The sequence below is a fragment of the Aegilops tauschii genome, chromosome 5, assembly GCF_002575655.3.
Source record: "Aegilops tauschii subsp. strangulata cultivar AL8/78 chromosome 5, Aet v6.0, whole genome shotgun sequence".
Taxonomy (NCBI): Eukaryota; Viridiplantae; Streptophyta; class Magnoliopsida; order Poales; family Poaceae; genus Aegilops; species Aegilops tauschii.
In genome coordinates this window covers 384,394,655-384,420,231 of record NC_053039.3, presented here as the reverse complement: position 1 = coordinate 384,420,231, position 25,577 = coordinate 384,394,655, and the positions used below count along the sequence as shown (strand labels likewise).

General features: G+C 46.0%; 1 protein-coding gene and 1 pseudogene across 1 annotated transcript; both read left to right on the top strand.

Annotated features, from left to right (window-relative positions):
- LOC109750983 (putative disease resistance protein RGA1) overlaps positions 1–20,542 on the top strand; it is a 31,401-nt pseudogene extending 10,859 nt beyond the window's left edge.
- A 1,760-nt stretch (positions 20,543–22,302) lies between these two features.
- Positions 22,303–25,577, top strand: LOC109751011 (tRNase Z TRZ2, chloroplastic). Its single transcript, XM_020309924.4, has 8 exons — positions 22,303–22,798; positions 23,650–23,812; positions 23,889–23,959; positions 24,065–24,160; positions 24,228–24,341; positions 24,931–24,999; positions 25,125–25,199; positions 25,272–25,577. The coding sequence occupies exons 1-8, from the start codon at positions 22,397–22,399 to the stop codon at positions 25,359–25,361; spliced, it is 1,080 nt and encodes a 359-aa protein (XP_020165513.1). The 5' UTR covers positions 22,303–22,396; the 3' UTR covers positions 25,362–25,577.

Below are 25,577 nucleotides of genomic sequence, written 5' to 3'. Positions count from 1 at the left end.
TATCCCAATACCTTGTTCAATCTCGTTACCGGCAAGTCTCTTTACTCGTACCGCAATGCATGATCCCGTGACTAACGCCTTAGTCACATTGAGCTCATTATGATGATGCATTACCGAGTGGGCCCAGAGATACCTCTCCGTCACACGGAGTGACAAATCCCAGTCTCGATCCGTGCCAACCCAACAGACACTTTCGGAGATACCCGTAGTGCACCTTTATAGTCACCCAGTTACGTTGTGACGTTTGGCACACCCAAAGCACTCCTACGGTATCCGGGAGTTGCACGATCTCATGGTCTAAGGAAAAGATACTTGACATTGGAAAAGCTCTAGCAAACGAAACTACACGATCTTTATGCTATGCTTAGGATTGGGTCTTGTCCATCACATCATTCTCCTAATGATGTGATCCCGTTATCAATGACATCCAATGTCCATAGTCAGGAAACCATGACTATCTGTTGATCAACGAGCTAGTCAACTAGAGGCTTACTAGGGACACGTTGTGGTCTATGTATTCACACATGTATTACGATTTCCGAACAATACAATTATAGCATGAATAATAGACAATTACCATGAACAAAGAAATATAATAATAACCATTTATTATTGCCTCTAGGGCATATTTCCAACAGTCTCCCACTTGCACTAGAGTCAATAATCTAGTTACATTGTGATGAATCGAACACCCATTGCATCCTGGTGTTGATCATGTTTTGCCCTAGGGAGAGGTTTAGTCAACGGATCTGCTACATTCAGGTCCGTGTGTACTTTACAAATATCTATGTCTCCATTTTGAACACTTTCACGAATGGAGTTGAAGCGACGCTTGATATGCCTGGTCTTCCTGTGAAACCTGGGCTCCTTCGCAAGGGCAATAGCTCCAGTGTTGTCACAGAAGAGAGTCATCGGGCCCGACGCATTGGGAATCACCCCTAGGTCGGTAATGAACTCCTTCATCCAGACTGCTTCCTGTGCTGCCTCCGAGGCTGCCATGTACTCCACTTCACATGTAGATCCCGCCACGACGCTTTGCTTGCAACTGCACCAGCTTACTGCTCCTCCATTCAAAATATACACGTATCTGGTCTGTGACTTCGAGTCATCCAGATCTGTGTCGAAGCTAGCGTCGACGTAACCCTTTACGACGAGCTCTTCGTCACCTCCATAAACGAGAAACATATCCTTAGTCCTCTTCAGGTACTTCAGGATATTCTTGACCGCTGTCCAGTGTTCCATGCCGGGATTACTTTGGTACCTTCCTACCAAACTTACGGCAAGGTTTACATCAGGTCTGGTACACAGCATGGCATACATAGTAGACCCTATGGCCGAGGCATAGGGGATGACACTCATCTTTTCTCTATCTTCTGCTGTGGTCGGGCATTGAGCCGTGCTCAACTGCACACCTTGCAATACAGGCAAGAACCCCTTCTTGGACTAATCCATATTGAACTTCTTCAATATCTTGTCAAGGTATGTACTCTGTGAAAGACCAATGAGGCGTCTTGATCTATCTCTATAGATCTTGATGCCTAATATATAAGCAGCTTCTCCAAGGTCCTTCATTAAAAAACACTTATTCAAATAGGCCTTTATACTTTCCAAGAATTCTATATCATTTCCCATCAATAGTATGTCATCCACATATAATATGAGAAATGCTACAGAGCTCCCACTCACTTTCTTGTAAACACAGGCTTCTCCATAAGTCTGTGTAAACCCAAACGCTTTGATCATCTCATCAAAGCGAATGTTCCAACTCCGAGATGCTTGCACCAGCCCATAGATTGAGCGCTGGAGCTTGCATACTTTGTTAGCATTCTTAGGATCGACAAAACCTTCCGGCTGCATCATATACAACTCTTCCTTAAGGAAGCCATTAAGGAATGCCGTTTTGACGTCCATCTGCCATATCTCATAATCATAGTATGCGGCAATTGCTAACATGATTCGGACGGACTTCAGCTTCGCTACGGGTGAGAAAGTCTCATCGTAGTCAACCCCTTGAACTTGTCGATAACCCTTAGCGACAAGTCGAGCTTTGTAGATGGTTACATTACCATCCGCGTCCGTCTTCTTCTTAAAGATCCATTTGTTTTCTATGGCTCGCCGATCATCGGGCAAGTCAGTCAAAGTCCATACTTCGTTTTCATACATGGATCCTATCTCGGATTTCATGGCTTCTAGCCATTTGTCGGAATCCAGGCCCGCCATCGCTTCTTCATAGTTCGAAGGTTCACCGTTGTCTAACAACATGATTTCCAGGACAGGGTTGCCGTACCACTCTGGTGTGGAACGTGTCCTTGTGGACCTACGAGGTTCAGTAGTAACTTGATCCGAAGCTTCATGATCATCATCATTAACTTCCCCCCCAGTAGGTGTAGGCACCACAGGAACATTTTCCCGCGCTGCGCTACTTTCCGGTGCGGAAGGGGTGACTATCACCTCATCAAGTTCCACTTTCCTCCCACTCAATTCTTTCGAGAGAAACTCCTTCTCTAGAAAGGACCCGTTCTTGGCAACGAAGATCTTGCCTTCGGATCTGAGGTAGAAGGTATACCCAATAGTTTCCTTAGGGTATCCTATGAAGACGCATTTTTCCGACTTGGGTTCGAGCTTTTCAGGTTGAAGTTTCTTGACATAAGCATCGCATCCCCAAACTTTTAGAAACGACAGCTTAGGTTTCTTCCCAAACCATAATTCATACGGTGTCGTCTCAATGGATTTTGACGGAGCCCTATTTAAAGTGAATGCGGCAGTCTCTAAAGCATAGCCCCAAAATGAGAGCGGTAAATCGGTAAGAGACATCATAGATCGCACCATATCCAATAGAGTGCGATTACGACGTTCGGACACACCGTTTCTCTGAGGTGTTCCAGGCGGCATGAGTTGTGAAACTATTCCACATTTCCTTAGTGTGCACCAAACTCGTGGCTTAAATATTCTCCACCACGATCTGATCGTAAGAATTTTATTCTCCTGTCACGTTGATTCTCAACCTCACTCTGAAATTCCTTGAACTTTTCAAAGGTTTCAGACTTGTGTTTCATTAGGTAGACATACCCATATCTACTTAAGTCATCAGTGAGAGTGAGAACATAACGATATCCTCCGCGAGCCTCAACACTCATTGGACCGCACACATCCGTATGTATGATTTCCAATAAGTTGGTTGCTCGCTCCATTGTTCCGGAGAACGGAGTCTTGGTCATCTTACCCATGAGGCATGGTTCGCATGTGTCAAATGATTCGTAATCAAGAGACTCCAAAAGTCCATCTGCATGGAGCTTCTTCATGCGCTTGACACCAATGTGACCAAGGCGGCAGTGCCACAGATATGTGGGACTATCGTTATCAACTTTACATCTTTTGTTATTCACACTATGAACATGTGTAACATCACGTTCGAGATTCATCAAAAATAAACCATTGACCAGCGGGGCATGACCATAAAACATATCTCTCAAATAAATAGAACAACCATTATTCTCGGATTTAAATGAGTAGCCATCTCGAATTAAACGAGATCCAGATACAATGTTCATGCTCAAAGCTAGCACTAAATAACAATTATTGAGGTTTAAAACTAATCTCGTAGGTAGATGCAGAGGTAGCGTGCCAACGGCGATCACATCGACCTTGGAACCATTCCCGACGCGCATCGTCACCTCGTCCTTCGCCAGTCTCCGTTTATTCCGTAGTTCCTGTTTTGAGTTACAAATATGAGCAACCGCACCGGTATCAAATACCCAGGAGCTACTACGAGTACTGGTAAGGTACACATCAATTACATGTATATCACATATACCTTTGGTGTTGCCGGCCTTCTTCTTGTCCGCTAAGTATTTGGGGTAGTTCCGCTTCCAGTGACCACTTCCCTTGCAATAAAAGCACTCAATTTCAGGCTTGGGTCCATTCTTCGACTTCTTCCCGGCAACTGGCTTACCGGGCGCGGCAACTCCCTTGCCGTCTTTCTTGAAGTTCTTCTTACCCTTGCCCTTTTTGAACTTAGTGGTTTTATTCACCATCAACACTTGATGTTCTTTTCTGATCTCTACCTCAGCTGATTTCAGCATTGAATATACCTCAGGAATGGTCTTTTCCATCCCCTGCATATTGAAGTTCATCACAAAGCTCTTGTAGCTTGGTGGGAGCGACTGGAGGATTCTGTCAATGACCGCGTCATCCGGGAGATTGACTCCCAGCTGAGACAAGCGGTTATGCAATCCCAGACATTCTGAGTATGTGCTCACTAACAGAACTGTTCTCCTCCATTTTACAGCTGAAGAACTTGTCAGAGACATCATATCTCTCGACCCGGGCATGAGCTTGGAAAACTAATTTCAGCTCCTCGAACATCTCATATGTTCCATGTTTCTCAAAACGCTTTCGAAGACCCGGTTCTAGGCTGTAAAGCATGCCGCACTGAACGAGGGAGTAATCATCAGCACGCTGCTGCCAAGCGTTCATAACGTCTTGGTTCTGTGGGATTGGTGCATCACCTAGCGGTGCTTCTAAGACATAATCTTTCTTGGCTACTATGAGGATGAGCCTCAGGTTCCGGACCCAGTCCGTATAGTTGCTGCCATCATCTTTCAGCTTGGTTTTCTCTAGGAACACGTTGAAATTGAGGACAACGTTGGCCATTTGATCTACAAGACATAGTGTAAAGATTTTAGACTAAGTTCATGATAATTAAGTTCATATAATCAAATTATTTAATGAACTCCCACTCAGATAGACATCCCTCTAGTCATCTAAGTGATACATGATCCGAATTTAACTAGGCCGTGTCCGATCATCACGTGAGACGGACTAGCCAAGACCGGTGAACATCTCCATGTTGATCGTATCTTCTATACGACTCATGCTCGACCTTTCGGTCCTCCGTGTTCCGAGGCCATGTCTGTACATGCTAGGCTCGTCAAGTCAACCTAAGTGTATTGCGTGTGTTCCGAGGCCATGTCTGTACATGCTAGGCTCGTCAACACCCGTTGTATTCGAACGTTAGAATCTATCACACCCGATCATCACGTGGTGCTTCGAAACAACGAACCTTCGCAACGGTGCACAGTTAGGGGGAACACTTTTCTTGAAATTATCATAAGGGATCATCTTACTTACTACCGGCGTTCTAAGCAAATAAGATGCAAAAACATGATAAACATCACATGCAATCAAATAGTGACATGATATGGCCAATATCATTATGCTCCTTTGATCTCCATCTTCGGGGCACCATGATCATCTTCGTCACCGGCATGACACCATGATCTCCATCATCATGATCTCCATCATTGTGTCTTCATGAAGTCGTCACGCCAACAATTACTTCTACTTCTATGGCTAACGCATTTAGCAACAAAGTAAAGTAATTTACATGGCGTTATTCAATGACACGCAGGTCATACAAAATAATAAAGACAACTCCTATGGCTCCTGCCGGTTGTCATACTCATCGACATGAGAGTCGTGATTCCTATTACAAGAATATGATCAATCTCATACATCACATATATCATTCATCACATCTTCTGGCCATATCACATCACATAGCACTTACTGCAAAAACAAGTTAGACGTCCTCTAATTGTTGTTGCAAGTTTTTTACGTGGTTTGTAGGTTTCTAGCAAGAACGTTTCTTACCTACGTATGACCACAACGTGATTTGCCAATTTCTATTTACCCTTCATAAGGACCCTTTTCATCGAATCCGTTCCGACTAAAGTAGGAGAGACAGACACCCGCTAGCCACCTTATGCAACTAGTGCATGTCAATCGGTGGAACCTGTCTCACGTAAGCGTACGTGTAAGGTCGGTCCGGGCCGCTTCATCCTACAATGCCGCCGAAACAAGAAAAGACTAGTAGCGGCAAGAAGAATTGGCAAACTCAACGCCCACAACTGCTTTGTGTTCTACTCGTGCATAGTAACTACGCATAGGCCTGGCTCATGATGCCACTGTTGGGAATCGTAGCATAATTTTAAAATTTTCCTACGTTCACCAAGATGCATCTATGGAGTATACTAGCAACGAGGGGAAAGGAGTGCATCTACATACCCTTGTAGATCGCGAGCGGAAGCGTTCCAATGAACGTGGATGACGGAGTCGTACTCGTCGTGATTCAAATCACCGATGACCGAGTGCCGAACGGACGGCACCTCCGCGTTCAACACACGTACGGTGCAGCGACGTCTCCTCCTTCTTGATCCAGCAAGGGGGAAGGAGAGGTTGATGGAGATCCAGCAGCACGACGGCGTGGTGGTGGATGTAGCGGGATGCTAGCAGGGCTTCGCCGGGCTTATACGAGAGAGAGAGAGGTGTTGCAGGGGAGGAGGGAGGCGCCCAAGGCTGTAGGTTGCTGCCCTCCCTCCCCCCCTTTATATAGGCCCCCTTGGGAGGGGGGGCCGGCCAAAACCCATCTAGGGTTGGGGGGGCGGCGGCCAAGGGGTGCCTTGCCCCCCAAGGCAAGTGGGAAGCCCCCCACCCTAGGGTTTGCAACCCTAGGCGCATGGGGGAGGCCCATGGGGGGGGCGCCCAGCCCACTAGGGGCTGGTTCCCTTCCCACTTCAGCCCACGGGGCCCTCCGGGATAGGTGGCCCCACCCGATGGACCCCCGGGACCCTTCCGGTGGTCCCGGTACAATACCGGTAACCCCCAAAACTTTCCCGGTGGCCGAAACTTGACTTCCTATATATAATTCTTCACCTCCGGACCATTCCGGAACCTCTCGTGACGTTCGGGATCTCATCCGGGACTCCGAACAACTTTTGGGTTTCCGCATACACATATCTCTACAACCCTAGCGTCACCGAACCTTAAGTGTGTAGACCCTACGGGTTCGGGAAACATGCAGACATGACCGAGACGCCTCTCCGGTCAATAACCAACAACGGGATCTGGATACCCATGTTGGCTCCCACATGTTCCACGATGATCTCATCGGATGAACCACGGTGTCGAGGATTCAATCAATCCCGTATACAATTCCCTTTGTCAATCGGTATGTTACTTGCCCGAGATTCGATCGTCGGTATCCCAATACCTTGTTCAATCTCGTTACCGGCAAGTCTCTTTACTCGTACCGCAATGCATGATCCCGTGACTAACGCCTTAGTCACATTGAGCTCATTATGATGATGCATTACCGAGTGGGCCCAGAGATACCTCTCCGTCACACGGAGTGACAAATCCCAATCTCGATCCGTGCCAACCCAACAGACACTTTCGGAGATACCCGTAGTGCACCTTTATAGTCACCCAGTTACGTTGTGACGTTTGGCACACCCAAAGCACTCCTACGGTATCCGGGAGTTGCACGATCTCTGGTCTAAGAAAAAGATACTTGACATTGGAAAAGCTCTAGCAAACGAAACTACACGATCTTTATGCTATGCTTAGGATTGGGTCTTGTCCATCACATCATTCTCCTAATGATGTGATCCCGTTATCAATGACATCCAATGTCCATAGTCAGGAAACCATGACTATCTGTTGATCAACGAGCTAGTCAACTAGAGGCTTACTAGGGACACGTTGTGGTCTATGTATTCACACATGTATTACGATTTCCGGACAATACAATTATAGCATGAATAATAGACAATTACCATGAACAAAGAAATATAATAATAACCATTTATTATTGCCTCTAGGGCATATTTCCAACATAAATATGCTAGAGAAAAAGTTCCAGAACCTAAAGTCTCATGACTGCCACGTGATTATGACGCAACTGCTTCCGGTTGCATTGAGGGGGCTTCTACCGGAAAACGTCCGATTAGCCATTGTGAAGCTATGTGCATTCCTCTATGCAATCTCTCAGAAGGTGATCGATCCAGAAATCATACCAAGGCTAAGGAGTGATGTGGCGCAATGTCTTGTCAGTTTCGAGCTGGTGTTCCCACCATCCTTCTTCAATATCATGACGCACGTCCTAGTTCATCTAGTCGACGAGATTGTCATTCTGGGGCCCGTATTTCTACACAATATGTTCCCCTTTGAGAGGTTCATGGGAGTCCTAAAGAAATATGTCCGTAACCGCGCTAGGCCAGAAGGAAGCATCTCCATGGGCCATCAAACAGAGGATGTCATTGGGTTTTGTGTTGACTTTATTCCTGGCCTTAAGAAGATAGGTCTCCCTAAATCGCGGTATGAGGGGAGACTGACTGGAAAAGGCACGCTTGGAGAGGACTCAATAATATGCAGGGACAGATATTCTTGGTCTCAAGCACACTACACAGTTCTACAGAACTCTACCTTGGTGACCCCGTATGTCGATGAACACAAGAACAGTCTGCGCTCCAAACACCCGGAGCAGTGTGACGACTGGATTACATGTGAACACATCAGGACTTTCAGCAGTTGGTTGGAAACACGTCTCAGAGGTGACACCACTGTTTGTGATGAGTTGTACTTGTTGTCCAGGGGACCATCTTCGACTGTATTGATTTACAAAGGATACGAGATAAATGGGAATACATTTTACACGATCGCCCAAGATCAAAAGAGCACCAACCAAAACAGCGGTGTCCGCTTTGATGCAGCAACCGAGAGGGGAAAGGACACATATTATGGTTACATAATGGACATATGGGAACTTGACTACGGACATGATTTTAAGGTCCCTTTGTTTAAGTGCAAATGGGTCAATCTGTCAGGAGGCGGGGTACAGGTAGACCCACAGTACGGAATGACAACAGTGGATCTGAACAATCTTGGGTACACTGACGAACCGTTCGTCCTAGCCAATGATGTGGCACAGGTTATCTATGTGAAGGACATGTCTACCAGACCGAGAAAAAGAAAATATAAGGAAGCGAATACATCATACGATAAGCCAAAACGCCACATAGTTCTTTCAGAAAAATGGACATTGTGGGAGTGGAGGGCAAGACAGACATGTCTGAAGATTATGAAAAGTTTCATGAAATTCCTCCCTTCAAAGTCAAGGCTGACCCAAGCATCCTGATAAACGATGAAGATTATCCATGGTTACGGCGCAATAAGCAAATGACACAAGCGAAGAAAAAGTGAAGACTTTCTCCCGCAACTATTATGATGATACCATGCCAACTTTGTAACAGACGAGTATGATACCATTGTCCGTTTTGTACACGAAGTGCATCTAGTTTTTGCCGTAACCCTCTCAACTTTCTTGCACATGCTATGTGGATGAAATGATGATACCATGCCAACTTTCAACCTTTTCAGAGTTCATTTGAAATGCTTTTCAATTTTAGGGTCTTATAGCTCAAAATAATTAGTAAATGCATGAGAAATAACAGGCCAAAAATTAAAAATTATGCCACCTACTGGGCCACCACGGCCTGAATACGATTAGAAACCGATCCATGGGCCAGGATTCAGGCCCGCAGAAGGCCCAGTAGGCCCATAGGCATGTATAGAGAGGTTAGGCCCGTAAGCCTCCTTTAGAGAGGAGCTCGACAGCTCAGGCGCACCGCACCTTATAAACAGGTGCGGCTCTCTCTCAGCTAGCGAGGTGGGACTAAACTCCCACCACCACGCCGCTGTGCAAGGCCATTGGTCCCGGTTGGTGGCACGAACCGGGACCAATTCCACCCTTTGGTCCCGGTTGGTGCCACGAACCGGTACTAATGAGGCTGTGGCCCCACGAGCACCTTTAGTACCGGTTCATGGCACGAACCGGTACTAGAGTTTCTTACTAAGCAGTTTTTTAGTCCCACCTCGCTAGCTGAGAAGCACCAGGAGCGGTTTATAAGCCCTGAGTGCAGAGACGATGAAGAAGAGGCGCAATGCTCACCTTCACGTTGCTTAGCTTCAAGCCTTGAGGAATAAGGTAGACTGCATGGAGCTATGTGCAGTGCAGTCTACACTATTCCGAAAGGCTTGAAGCTAATCAACGAGCATTGCGCCTCTTTTTTATTTTTAATAACTTATTACAACTACGGACTTCTTGTGTTACGACAAAATAAAATAAACTTTAATAAAATTTATGAAACTAAAATTAACAAAGTATTTTCTGTTCAAAACATTATAAGAAACCTCTAGTATTATTGAAACTAAAATCATATAAAATTGATGCAACTAAAATTATCGAAGTATTTTCTGTTCAAAATCATTAAAAGCAAAAAGAATTTTCATAAAGAACTTTTTTTGATAGAAACTTTAATAGCAAAAAGAATTATCATAAAGTAAAATAAATAAGTAATTAGAAACAAAATAAAATAAAATAAATAAGTTTTTTGTTGTAAGTAGAAACAAAACAAAATAAATAAAGCAAAAAAGAAAACTAAAAAACTAAATACAGCAAAAAGAATTTTCATAAAGAACTTTTTTTGATAGAAACTTTAATAGCAAAAAGAATTATCATAAAGTAAAATAAATAAGTAATTGGAAACAAAATAAAATAAAATAAATAAGTTTTTGTTGTAAGTAGAAATAAAACAAAATAAATAAAGCAAAAAAGAAAACAAAAAAACTAAATACAGCAAAAAAAATTGTTGGGGCGCTACCCGCTGGGCCTTCCAACCCTCGGGTTTGCAAATACAGGCCCAGAAGGGCTAGAAGGCTCAACGGGCAGCGCGCCAAAGTTAGGCCCGGAAGCCTGGTATAGAGAGGAGTTCGAGACAGCAGCCGCGTCGGGGCTTTTAAACTGGTGCGGGCGCCCCTCGGCTAGCGAGGTGGGACTAAACTTCTGGCCGCGACGCGGGCAGCAAGAGGCCTTTGGTCCCCGTTGGTGCCACCAACCGGGACTAAAGGGGTGCATTGGTACCGGTTCGTGGCACCAACCGGGACCAATGCCCCCCCTTTAGTCCCGGTTGGTGCCACCAACCGGGACCAAAGGCCGCCGCTTCCCGCCCTTTGGGCTGCTGAAAAGAGGCCTTTGGTCCCGGTTGGTGGCACCAACCGGGACTAAAGGGGGGCATTGGTCCCGGTTGGTGCCACGAACCAGGACCAATGCTCTCAATATATAAGAAAGCACTTAGCGTTTTTCAGATTCATCTCTGCATCAGTTCCCCCGCCCCGACGACGCCGCCAGGCTGCCCGAGCTCGCCCCGTCGACGCCGTCGCCGCCCTCTGCTGCCTCATCGACGCGCAGCCGCCCTTCCCCGAGCACGCCGCCGGCAGCCCGCCCCGACCACGCCGCGCGCCCCTGCCCCGACCACGTCGTCGTCGCCCCAGCTGCCCTGACCACGCCGCCGTCGCCTCTGCCTCGCCCTGCCCCGACCACGCCGCCGACGCCTCTGCCTCGCCCTGCCCCGACCACGCCGCCGTCGCCTCTGCCCCTGCCCCGACGCGCCGCCGTCGCCTTGGTCAGGGCCGGCACTGCCCCCTTCCTCCCTGTCTTTTTTTTGCATTTTTATAAAAATGTATATATGTATGTATATATGTTCTCTGTGTATATATATGTTCTCTGTGTATATATATGTTTATGTATATATGCAAAAGATCGATTTTTAGAAAAGTTAGGATTTTTTTCTGTTCATAGATTTTTTTGGTGATATTAATTATTATAGAATATGCAAATATTTGTATATTCATATGAACAATGCATTAGGCAAAACCTTTACTTTTTTTCGAAATTTTCTATTTGAACATTTTTTTATGAATGAGAGGAAAAAGGAAAATAAGAAGAGGAAGAAAGGAGAAGAAGTGGAGAGGAAGAAGAGGAGAAATAAATAAGAAGAGGAAAAAAGAAGAAAAAGAAGAGGAGAAGAAGAAAGGAATAGAAGAGAAGAAGAAAAAATAGAAAAAATTCTATTTTTTTCTTCTTCTCTCCTCTATTCCTTTCTTCTTCTCCTCTTTTTTTTTTCTTCTTTTTTTTCTTCGATCTTCTCCTCTATTCCTTTCTTCTTCTCCTCTTTTTGTTTCTTCTTCGTTTTCTTATGTTTTATCGGGTCTGTCGTCGTCGATATACCCCTCTCCCGATAACTTCAACACGAGGGGGGGTCGATATACCCCTCCCCGATAATATTATTTTCCCATGTACGTTCATTGTCGTTGTCGATATAGCCCCCTCCCGATAACTTCAACACGTGGGGGGGTCGATATACCCCCTCCCCGATAACATTATTTTCCCATGTATGTATGTCGTCGTTGTCGATATATATAACTCCCTCCCAGATAACTTCGACATGATGGACGGTCGATATTTATACCCCCTCTCGATCGTGATAACTTATACCACGGGAGCACCCCCTGGCCCTCTCGCTCGACCAAAACTCTCGAGGACACCCAAACCCTAGAAAAAAACGGTGTCGGTCTCCTACCCCCTCCCGCCGCTCCCCTACCCTTGAAGCGTTGCCGAGGCCACCCCAAACCCGGAATAAGCTAGGTCTACGTTTGCACTAATATATCCACCTGCTGTCATGTTTGTGTAATAATTGCCATGTTGTAATATTTGCAGAAACAATTGAGCACGGACGAGACGAGCAAGCAGAAGAGGTGTTGGGGGACATAATCTTAGCCGGAGGTGATATCTTGTCGTATCTTAACGACAATGATGGTCTGGAAGAACAGGGTGAAGAAGCAGGCTACGGTGATCGAAGAGTGGAGGAGGAAAGACATGATTATGATGGCTCCGGTGACCCAATGCTGGTGCAAGAAGGAGCCCGTGGTGACGGCTACGGTGACCGAACAGAGTCCAGCCAGGTAAATATATTAGTTAAGCCTGTGCTGACTAGCTAATTGATGCATTCATTGTTTTGGTATGTACACATATTAATTAACACTCGTCTTTCTTCCTAGCCCTCCGGATCAAGCACAACTTCGGTAAAGAGATGAGGCCCGAAGAGAAAGTTGCGCTCGGATGAAAGGTTTGAGATCACAGCAATCGCGCGCGACGGCCAACCGATTGAACCCATCCGGACAAAGGATGCATTTGCTGCTCAGTGCGGGGTTCTAGTTAGGGACAAGATCCCGATCAGCATCCAGCAATGGTATAAGCCTAAGAAGGAAGACCCTGAGGTGTCTTATGTCAATGATATGCAGAAGGATGATCTTTGGACTGAGCTGGACGCAAATTTCACCCTACCGCCAGAGGAGGATCCGGAGAAGCCAGTTAAAGAGCAATTAATCAAGTCTCATGCTCTTAAGAAGATGGCAGACCTATTCAGAAGGTGGAAGAATGAGCTGAAAACGTTTGTCGACAAAGAAGAGACACCAGAATTCATCGGCCGGTATGAGAAGATCAGAGATCACTGGCCCGCATTTGTGGCCCACAAGACATCAGAAAAAAGTAAGAAGATGTCAGCGACAAACAAGAAGAATGCTGCGAAGAAGAAGCTTCACCATCGCACGGGGTCAGGTGGCTACCTCAAAGCCCGGCCTAAGTGGGCCAAGGCTGAGAATGATCTGCTTGAAAAAGGGATCGAACCACAAACAATGAATTGGACAGACCGTTGCCGGACTTGGTTCTTCGGGGCTGGCGGAACCTTGGACCTTGTATAGGGAGGTGCGTTTGGACGAACGAGCTTTTGAGAATACCAGTCAAGAAGATTCAGCAATATATCGATGCAGCGCAGGAAGGGACGTTCGTTCCAGACAGAGAGAAAGACGAGCTCACAATGGCCCTCGGGAATCCTGAGCACCCTGGACGGACACGAGGCACGCCAGGCTCCGTTCCGTGGAAGGCTGGTTTTCCGGACGCGGGCGGTTACAAAAGCCAGGAGAGGAGGAAAAAAGTGGAGCAAATCCAAATTCAGAAGCTGCACGAAAGGGTTCAAGCGCTAGAGGAACGAGACGGCAATCGACATGCCGAAACTACCACCGAAGCTACACCGCCATCTCAGCGGAGAAGCAGCGTGGCTTCCACCGAGCTGCTTCAGCCGGAGCATGTCTTGACGGCTCCTGCTAGCTACCCCGTGGATGCTATCACGGAGTCTCAACATTGCCACCTTATGGCGCAATGGCAGAACTTCAAAGTCAAGGCGGCTGTTGGCTCTGTTTTACCTCCTGAACCCGGCGCAACCTACCACTGCCGGCCGATTCCAGAAGGATATGCTAGGGTGATGGTGGATGAAATAACGGAGGGATTTGAGGACCTCCAGCTTGACCACCCTACCGGTGAAGGGGAGACTCGGCTGGGTTCTGCTCTGAAGACTCCATGCCTATGGCGGAAGGAGCTCATCAACCTTCCGAACTGGACGGCTCCGGCGAGTAAGGGCACTCCGCCTCCTCCTCCGGCGAGTGATCAGGGCACTCAGCGTCCTTCTCCGGCGCGTGGCGGCACTCCGCCTCCTCCTCCGGCGAGTGATCAGGGCACTCAGCCTCCTTCTCCGGCGCGTGGCGGCACTCCGCCTCCTTCTCCGCCTGCGCCGGCGCGCCAGAGCAGCCAACCTCCTCCTTCTCCGCCTCGTTAGCAAGGGCGGAAGAGACTCGCCGCCGCTCCGGCTGCTCCGGCGCGTCGTAGTCCTTCTCCTCCACCTCGTAAGCAAGGAAAGAAGACAGCCGCAGCCGCTCCGTCTGCTCTGCCGGCGTCTAGCAGTACAACTGCTAGAGGCGGGACGCAATACAGATTCGGTCCTTCTCTGAAGACTCCAGAGAAGTTACCATACGAGAGGACCGAGGAGGAAACCAGGAAGATCGTGCGAGCCGAAGTGACAAACTTCTTTGAAGGGGAGAAAGCAAAGAAACATCCACCTCCGGAGGAGGAGGTAGATCCGGTGAAAGCAAAGCGCACTCTGGCTGCCCTGACAAAACCACCAAAGTTTCCGCTGAGAGGCAACTATGAGCGCATTCTTGCAAAGACATATGCCGAAGCGGAGCGGTCGGGAAGTACTGTCAGTGATCAAAGGTTAAAAGAACGACGAGCTGGGAAAAAAATTGCCCAGCTCGGCGAACAAGCGAACCAATCGTGCCCCCCGCTCAAGGTGTCAAAAGACATCGTCGCTAATGATCCGAGGATGGTGGCCGGTTATAGCAATCTTGGAGATTACCTGCCCGACGATGTACATTATGAAATCATGGAGGTGGACGAACACAAATACCATTACGGGAAGCCTCTCGTCAAAGATGAAAGATCTATAACAACGATGATGCGAAGATTACATGATTGGTACATGAAAACCTGCAGAGAGTCTGATGGGATGAATACTTTGACGCTGAGAGTTAAACCGGAGCATGACTTCGTTGGAATTGAACTGCTGAATGTTCCATTTGAGGATTTCTTCCAGTTTTACAATCAAAAGGCCCTCGATAAAACAACGATCACTTGCTACTGTCTGTAAGTAGTACTACTTTTGTCATTAAGTCTCTCTCTATATAGGTCAGCTCTTTTATTGCATGTATTTATAATTATCCTCACTATATTATGCAGATTGAAGATCGCCGAATTGAAGAAAAGACAAATCGGTGATATTGGGTTCATTAACACAAATCTCATAGATGCATATACGGTTGAAAAAACATGCCAAAGAAGCCGAGGCCAACTTGCTACGATCGTTGGTATTAAATCAAAACAAAGATATAATACTCTTTCCTTACAACTTCAAGTGAGTGTTACTATCTTGTGCATATTCGGTTTCCCTTATTAGACCAGGTTATGGTAATGTAATTGATGACTTATGCATGCATGCGCAGCTTCCACTATATTCTCCTAGAGATTAAGCTTGAGCAGGGAGTAGTAACCGTCTTAGACTCGAGACGAAAAGATCCCCAGGACTATGCGAACATGACTCAAATGCTCGAGAAGTAAGTTAAATCGATCATTATCCACCATATCAACAACTTTGTTCATTTCCTGATATCAAGTAATTGTTTTCTTTGTCTGGAAGGGTTTGGAGAAAATTCACCACAAAAGCTCCGGGACTGCCGAAGAAGCTGCAATTTAAACACCTGAAAGTAAGTACTATAGTAGCATGTTCCACGCATCTCCTAGTGATTCAAGCGCTAGTTTCATCAATACCATTTAGCATGCTTGCTTATCAGTTTGATTGACCTTTATTTCTTGTAAAGTGGTTGTGGCAGGAACCCGGGAATAATTACTGTGGATACTACGTTTGTGAGTCCATCCGCTACACGACCTGTGAGCGGGGCTACTCTGACGAACAATATGAAGTGCGTAAGCAATAATATTCACAATTTTATTTTATTACCATCATTTGTGTTGAGTTTCATTTATTCATATATATATGTATTGACCCCCTTTTTCAAATTAGATGTTTCGGAAGCGGGATGAACTCCTAGCACCAGATCGTATGCGAGGAATTCAAGAGGAATTGGCGGCATTCTTCCTTGACCACGTGATCGCTGAAGACGGAGAATACTATGTGGACCCTGTGTTCTTACAATTTAATTAGGAGATTGTATTGTAAGAGATAATTATTGTATATATGTAGCCGGTAGTGTCGGATAGATATACGATAACTTGTTGTTCGACCAATCTCTCGGAGAAGGAGAGGTGGTCGATATCACTTCTCTCTGTATGCATATGTTCATGACGATCTTTTGTTTCCTTCATTTGATTACTAGCTAGAGCGTGTCTAGTCCTCTCCATACGTATATAGTACGTAGCGTCGACCAAGCACGGAGATAAGAGAGGACATTTCTCTCTATTAATTAGCTAGCTAACACAATATATGAAACACCTAAATTAACCCCCCAACCCCCCTTTCAAAAAAAAACAAAAACCCCAGCCCCTGAAATACTGACGCGTGGATGCCTATTGGTCCCGGTTGGTGACACCAACCGGGACAAAAGGCCCTGCCTATTGGTCCCGGTTGGTGGCACCAACCGGGACCAAAGGCCTCCCTGCCTGGGCTAGCAGCAGCGGCCACGTGGAGGACCTTCTGTCCCGGTTCGTGTAAGAACCGGGACTAAAGGGTTAGGGCTTTAGTAACGACCCTTTAGTCCCGGTTCGAAAACCGGGACAAAAGGCCCTTACAAACCGGGGTAAAAGCCCCTTTTCCTACTAGTGCCATTTAATCCTTTTCTGAAAAAGAGAAAATAACCGACCAGTTGGACACTCTTCAGCATACTCTTCGCAAAAGTGTGCGCAACAAAAAAAATATTAATTGTCCTTGATGACATGTGGGAAGATGCATTGAAGGAGGATGGGCAGTGTTGGAAGATATTTTGTGCACCTTTAAAAACTGTGAGAAAGGGAAGTATGATGTTGGTAACCACTAGGTCTCAAAAGGTTGCTGATGGAGTGCGCACAATGAAGCCATTTAAGTTAAATGGTTTAAAGGATAATGTCTTTTGGAATTTCTTCAAACTGTGCATGTTTGGATCTGAGAGTTCTAACAATAATCCTGAGCTAGAGCACATCGGTAGGAGCATACTTCCTAAGCTGAAGGGTTCTCTTTTAGGTGCCAAGACTCTTGGGCGCTTGTTAAGAATGAACCTTGACACAAGACATTGGAATAATGTTCTAGAGAGTGAATTGTGGGAGCTAAGTCAAGAGGAAACTGACATTTTGCCAGCCCTTCGGTTGAGCTACCTCTATTTGCCACTCTACTTGAAGAGATGTTACTCATTTTGTGCTGTGTACCCCAAAGATCATGAATTTGAGAAGGATACTTTAGCTGGTATTTGGGTAGCAGAAGGCTTCGTGGAACCTCAGGGGGACATTCCAATCCAAGATATTGCTTGCCAGTACTTTGAAGACCTTGTAAGTAGATCCTTCTTTCAGAAAGTACGCGGCACATATGTAATCCATGACTTGCTTCATGATATGGTCCAACTGGTTGCAAAGCATGACTGCTTCATCTTGGGAAAAAAGAGCGACTTCCACAAGATTCCACAGATTGTTCGTCACCTGTCAATACTCTCTAAAAATGAAATTGATTGCTCCAAACTTCGGAGCCTATGCAAGCACACAAAGCTGCGTACCTTACTGTGCACCACGTCCTCAGGGAATAACATTGCAGCTTCTGTAATGGCTCACTGGTGCAATGAACTTGCGCGTTTGCGCATGATTTTTTATGCCTGTATAGATGGGATACCGGATAGTATTGGCAACTTGAAACATCTCCGGTACCTTCAAATTTCCAGAGCAGCTTGTCCTCCGAAGAGATTTCTTCCCCCAACATTCTCTAGCCTCTATAATTTGCAGATTTTACGTGTCAGGGAAATCGAGCTAGAAAGCCTTTCTGCTGACTTCAGTAACTTGATCACTTTCCGAGGATTTGAATTGTGTGGATTTCAATATTACTCAAAATACCAGTTAAATTATGGTGATGGAACAGAGGCGGAACTAAAGAACAAGAGTTATCTTCACGGTCTGGAAGTACGTTGGTCTTCGTCGAGGCTTGGACAACGAAACTATGAGAAAGCAGAAGTGCTTAATGTCGTACAACTTCCCACCAGTTCCCGATCTCTGCTACTCTTGGATTATCCAGGTGTCTCTACCAAACTGGTGGCAGCTACAACAATTGCCAATATTAACATCATTTGATGGTAGTTGTACTTTCTTCTCCCTGACAAATGTAACAATTTCTGGTTGCCACAAATTATCAAGCCTTGAACATTTTCTACATCCAACTTGTGTGCCAACAATCAGAAAAATAACAATTAAAAGATGCGGGAGGTTAGTGTACCTACCAACTGAAAGATTTGGGGGGTTTCGTTACCTTGAAGAACTGGAGGTGGTCCATTGCCCAAATATCTGCTCCCAAAGTTTGGTGGCGCCATCGCTCAAGAGGCTTGTGCTGGGTGATTCTGGTAATCTCGCGGACAATATCCAGTGCTGCTCCCTCACTGGGTTCTTTCTATATTATTCCTGTTTCACGTCCACACCGCTACAACATCTTCCGGCCCTACAGAGTTTGAACATTGCAATGTGCGAGTCTCTTATATCTAGAGTAATTGACAAAAAACTACCACATTTCACGTATCCGTTCCATAAAACTACCACATTTTGAAAACTGACCAAAAACTCCAGATTAGTGCTAATTTCGTGACGAAAAACTACCAGGTCGAGTTGAAGACCAATTTAACCGTTTTAAACCCCTTTCTGACAAAGTTGGCCCACCTGTCAGGACGGCTGCCGCGCTAACGGCTAACGGCCCACACGTTAGCACCAACCTTCTTCTTCCTCCTCTTCTTCTTCTTGTTGGCATTTCCTCGAACACCTTACCAGCAGCAGAGCAGGACACCGGCGAGGACAAGTAGAGCTCTGGCCCCAGGCTCGGGTGATGGCGTGCACCACCATCGACTGGCACCACGCGCATGCGCAAGTGCATGGAGACCACCGGCGGTGACGAGCTCGTGCGCCACTGCCACTGATGTTGGCATGGTCGTCCTCGCCGGTGTGTGGAATACCATATGCAACCCATCACCGGTGTCGCAGCAGCAAGCTCCCCACCGAGAGAGAATGAAGGCCGCCGCCGTCGCCTGAGGAGAGGGTTGGCACGGCCGCGTCGTCGGAGGTTCTGTCCCGGCAGCGCGAGCCCCTCCACCCGTCTCCTCACGCACGGCGTGTCGTCGTCGCCGGTTCCGCCCCGGATGGAGGCTACGGATCTGGTAGGGAGGACCGGAGGAGCGTGCTCGATCTGCCATGGCCGTCGCTGGATCTCCCTCTCCTCCTTCCCTTGTCATGTCCTGTGATGAGAGCGCAGCCCGGCGGCAAGGTCCGTCCGAGGAACAGAAGAGGGTCGGCCGTGGGTGGCGGCGCGGGTGAGGGAATCGGGGGAGGAAGAATCGCCGGTGCCACGGGCTGCCGCTGCTCACCGGCGTCGACGCGTCGGCATGGTGGTGCTGCCCGATGCACATAAGCATAAGGTGCTTGTTGAAATGTCAAACAGAGAAGGAGGGGAAGAAGAAGAAGGTTGATGATGACGTGTGGGTTCCATTTGTCATAACGGTTAACTCCACGGTCAAAATAAACAGAGTTGACTTTGCTGCCGGTCCCACATGTCATAAACAGGTTTAAAATCATAAAAACGGTCATCATCAACGCTGCCGGTAGTTTTTTGTCACAAAATTAGTATTAATCTGGAGTTTTCGGTCAATTTTTAAAATGTGGTAGTTCTGTGGGACGGATACGTGAAATGTGGTAGTTTTTTGGTCAATTACTCCTTATATCTGTCAAGCCGGCAGTCTTCATCAACTTGTCCCATTGCGGGTGCAGTGCCGAAAATACAACATTGTTCTCATCCCTTACAGTGCTAATCATTAGCAGCTGCAATAAACTTGCAACCCTTGATGAACTCCTGACGCAAGAAAGGTTCGCAAGTTTCCTTGGTCTCAAGGATCTGGAGATTTATGATTGCCCTGGTCTGGACTGGCAGAGGGGACTGGTGTTGCCGTCGACGCTCCAAAGGCTCTTACTGCTCAATTTGGGGATGTATCTGCGTGGGTTCCCAGCTGCCTGCAGAACCTCACGTCACTTGTTTCGCTTCAGATATGTGAATGCCCCCACATAACAGCCATCCCGGGAGAAGTTTGGAGGAGCCTTGAATCTCTGGAGCAGTTATTTATCAACGATTGTCCAGACCTTGTGTCAATTGGTGGACCAGCGGAGGCCGTTGCAAACCTAGAGACGTTGCACATCTCTGGCTGCCCGAAGATGAAGGAGATAGAGCAGCCCGTGGAGAGAGGCGGAGACTAGCTAGACCCCATCTCTTTCCCTGACTATGGTAAGTGTCCTCCTCTCTCTTTTTTTTTGCAAATTGGTACGGTACGTGTGCTTAAGCTACACTACTAATTCATTTTCCAGATTTTACTCGGTGACACTCACTCTGATTTTTCAATAAAATAAAAGTTAACATGTACTCTCTCTGTAAAGGAGTATAAGATTGTTTGATCATTATTTTTGTGATCTAAATGATCATATATTTCTTTACAGAGGAGTGGCTTGTCGAGCCAAGTGCCTGATGCCATATCTTGGCATCTCGAGCCAAGTGGCTTGTTTTTCACTAAGTCTCTCTATAAGGCACTGTTGGCCACTCCTGGACCGCAGGAGCTGAATCTCCTTTGGGAGATTAAATTGACAATGAAGATTCAGATCTTTCTTTGGCAATGGGTGCATGTCCGCCTACCCTCGGGTACAGAGGTGCTTAAACGCAATGGCCCTAGTGATGGGCAATGCCCTCTTTGTGACGTGCCGGAGGATACCAACATCTTGTTCCGTTGTCCGGTAGCGATCTTCCTTTGGAGTTGCTTCCGGGATGTAGTGGGCGGGAATTGGTGCCACGATACCCTCCCGGATTTATTTTGCGAGGCCCTTAGTTCTCCTTGTGAGATCCGCCCATCCCTGTGGGTTGCCATTGGCGCACTAGCATGAACAATGGCGGAGCCAGAAAATATGTATTAGGGGGGCCAAGTGCTACTAAAACTGGTTGGGGAGGGCTAAAGTGTTGAAAAATAGATATTTACTAGTACTCCCTCCGTCCAAAAATACTTGTCCCAAGTTTGTCCCTCAAATGGATGTATCTAGCACTAACTTGATGCTAGATATATTCATTTGAGGTACAAGCTTTTTCGGACAGAGGGAGTACTAATTTTATCACCGTTCATAGCAAATTACTTGCAAAATCCAGTGTTAGGGGGGGGGGGGGGCAGGCCCCTGCTGGTCCCCCTGTCTCCGCCACTGAGGATGGACGTTATGGAATTTGCGCAATAAACTTGTGATCGAGCATGTGATTTCGCAGTGTGCGACTGACGCTATATACAAATTTTGTGGCTTCCTGCAGTTCTGGCGACCGCTTAGCAAGTGGCGACATTGGGACTACACCGACGTGATCATTGTCGGCCTTCATTCCTCCGTGGGACCCCTCGCACCTCCGACTCCTCCACCGTCACCTGAGCTGGATTAGCTAGTCATTTATTTTTAGGGGTTTGTTGTGTTGTGCCCCCAGCCAGACTTGTTTTGTTTTTCATGGCACTTGCTTCTTTTCTTTGGCCTTGAACTTATGACATTGTCGGATGCTTGGATTTTTAGAGGAGTATGTCTTTGCAATATGTTCTTCTATATAAAAGTTAGCATGTTGTAATACTCAATATTTTAAATCTCATATGAAATATGGTTTTCTAATTCCCAGGTACTATCTCCGTCATGGTTTATTGGTCTTCATTGTATTCCGTGTCAAATTTTGACCATAAATTTAACAAATAAAATCTTCATGCATGTCACAAAAAAATATCATTGAAAACTATGTTCAAATATGAAACCAATGATATATTTTTTATTGACATGCATTAACATTTTGTTAGTTAAATTTTTGATCAAATTTGACACAGATTACAAAGGGACCAATAAACCAGGACGGAGGTAGTATCTTACATGAAGCCACTTAAAAATCAGTAGCCACTGCCTGCGCCATGGAAAAACAATATCGCAACAAGGCAGGGGCTCCGGCGCGAAAACGTCTCGTTATCCTCGACCTGGGAGCACAGCAAAACCCCCAAACCCCCGGCACCGTCGCCACCGTTCGTGCCGTCCCAGCTCCAGCCAGACGCCGAAATGGCGACCACCACCTCCCTCTTCTCCGTCGCCCCGCTCCGCCTCACCCACCGCCGCCTCCTCTCCCCCACCCCCGGCGCGGCCTCCCGCTTCCGGACGCTCGCCTCGAAGAAGGCGGCCGCCTCCACCGTCTCCGGGCCCGGCGGGGGCGCGGGGAGCGGGCTGCTCTCGGTGCTCGACCGGGCGCTCACCGACGAGGAGGAGTACCGCCGCGCGCGCGCCCAGGTGCAGCGCAAGGGCGTGGAGGCGGAGGGGTACGCCGTCGAGGGGATCTCGGTGGGCGGGCACGAGACCTGCGTCACCGTGCCGTCCCTCAACGTCGCCTTCGACATCGGCCGCGGCCCGCTCTTCGCCGTGCGCCAGGACCACCTCTTCATCACCCACGCCCACCTCGACCACATCGTGAGCATCTGAGTCCTTTTCTGATTCGTCTCATCTCTGTTCTGCTTGGTTTAATTGGTTTGCATATGCGGTGGCTGCCTAAGTTATGATGCGCCATTGCGAGGTGGAGCTCTTATAACTTCTCTACAGGAATAGACAGTGTTTCAGTACTTGCACCTTGCCTGGAGAAACATGTTCTTTGTGATGCATTATATTAAGTAACAATTTCTGGATGTTTCATGATTCATTTTGCATTTATAATCAACCTTTTCCTCTGAACTGTTTGCTTAATATAGTACTCCCTCCGTAAACTAATATAAGAGTGTTTAGATCACTAAAATAGTGATCTAAACGCTCTTATATTAGTCTACAGAGGGAGTATATTGGTATTTGAGTTCATAGTAATCGATAATGGTAACTTGGTAGTAACTGGTAAGTTAATTTGCTTAGCAAGATAGTCAGATACTGTTGTGAGGGATAATATCACCATCGTCAATAGTTGGGGGTAAGTTAGCCTAAATTAGGCTGCATAATGTTTCCAATAATCAAATATAATCATCTTGCTCTATCAGTTGCACTTTTGAGAGTTAGCAAAAGCTTCTTAATTATGCCATCTTATTTCTCTGCTGGAATGCAAAGTAAGGCGAGATGCTCTGTTATTTGCTACTCCCCCGTATAGTGTCAAAAAACTTCTTATTATAAGTTACAGAGGTAGTATTTCATTGTTCCCATATGCTCCAGTTACTGACTTACCTTGGCTGCTACAACGTGATAACACCATATATTCTTATATTTCCACATTTACATCCACTTGAACTAGGGAAAGATCACTAATAGATCGGTTATTATGTGCTAAATTGGTAACTTTTCAGGGTGGTCTTCCAATGTATATAGCAACCCGTGGCCTCTACAATTTGAAGCCTCCAACCGTATTTGTACCTCCGTGCATAAGGGATGATGTTGAGGAGATGCTTCAGATCCATCGTAGAATGAGTCGAATTGACCTGGAAGTTGAATTAGTTGCTCTTGACTTGGGTATGGAGATCATTTCACCGTTGGCCCTTTTGTTTTTTCCTTGTTTACTTCTTAAAGTGCAGCATTTCTTTTTCAGGAGAAACATATGAAATACGCAATGACCTTGTTGCCAGACCATTTCAGACTCACCATACTGTACCCAGCCAGGTACTGCTCCTTGACTCAGTTGAATAATAGAGTTACTCACCATGCAGTTATTGAACATAATTTAATGCTTATTGTCCCATCTTTTTCCTTGTGAATATCATGAAGGGCTACGTCATATACTCTGTTAGAAGAAAGCTGAAAAAACAGTATGCTCACTTGAAGGGAAGTCAAATAGTAAAATTAAAGCAATCAGGCTCTGAGGTGAGCTCTTGTTGCACTCTCAATCAGAAATGTTTCTTATGTTGTAACTCACTGTATGTTTTATTAGATTACAGATACCATACTGTACCCAGAAGTTGCTTTTACCGGAGATACAACATCTGATTTTATTCTTGACCCACGGAATGCGGATGCACTGAGAGCAAAGGTTCTTATAACTGAGGTATTTTTTGACTTTAGTGTTGCTTTGTTCAGACTTTTCTTTTCCTGAAAACACCTTTGTAGTGTCAAGTTCTATCCCATCACTCCACAGATGGCCAAAGTGTTTGTCCCTGATGTACTTACATTATTAGGTAACATAAAAAGAAAAGAAAATGTGGGATGCTATGAAACTGTCCACATTTAGTGATTTGATACTATCACGGAGCATGGGATTGGGTTAAGAAGCAAATAGATGGACAGTGATTAATAGTATAATAGGATGGTGTTCTTTGCATCACATACCGATAGATGTTAGAAAGTGGGCTCTGTAACATCGCACTGTTGCTTATATATGAGTACAAGTATCACATTCGTAGATGTCAATATTTATTTGGTATTGTAGATGTCAATATTTTTTAATATAAATCTGGTCAAACTTTGTAAAGTTTAACCTTGGACAAATCTAATACGCGGAGTAAAAGGAAACGGAGTGCGTAGGATAATTATTTCTGCTAGTTTGTTCATCAGTATAAATGTCAAAGGCTATCTGAACTTCCTCCAGTTCTGCACCTCTATCATTTGGTTGCCAACATCTTTCAAAATTTTGGCAGGCAACCTTCCTAGATGACCAAGTCGATGTTGATCATGCTCGAGAACATGGCCACATGCATCTGTCTGAGGTAATGGTTCCCAGACTAACACCCTTAGCCATCCTAATGAGCTTTGGGACAGTTCTGATGATGAGTAGATATTTGCATATGCTGTACTATCAGTCACTAACATAAACCCATTTTATGGTTCCTAGATAATGGAGCATTCCCAATGGTTTAGAAATGAGGCAATTATACTCACCCATTTCTCAAATCGATATAGTCTTGAGGTATGTAGCTAGTGAACTATCAAACTGTTGTGTGAGAACGCTACATATCTGACCAAAACTATCATTTTATAGGATATTCGGAAAGCTGTTTCCAGGCTACAGCCAAAGTTAATTTCGAAGGTTGTTGCTCTGACAGAAGGCTTCAAATCTGAATATAGCTAACTGTACAGAAGTAGAACACCTGGTGTTTCTCATCCTGATCCACTGAACGTATGTTCACATTAGGAACTGCCACTTTGTTGATGAATGTATCTTATAGATATGGCTGTTTTATGAGGTCATATGTGCACGTCTCTTATCTTTTGCCCCTAGTCTTAGAAAATAAACCTTGTACAGCTTAATGAGTATTTTTATGGAAGAAGTGCTTTTGTACTTGCA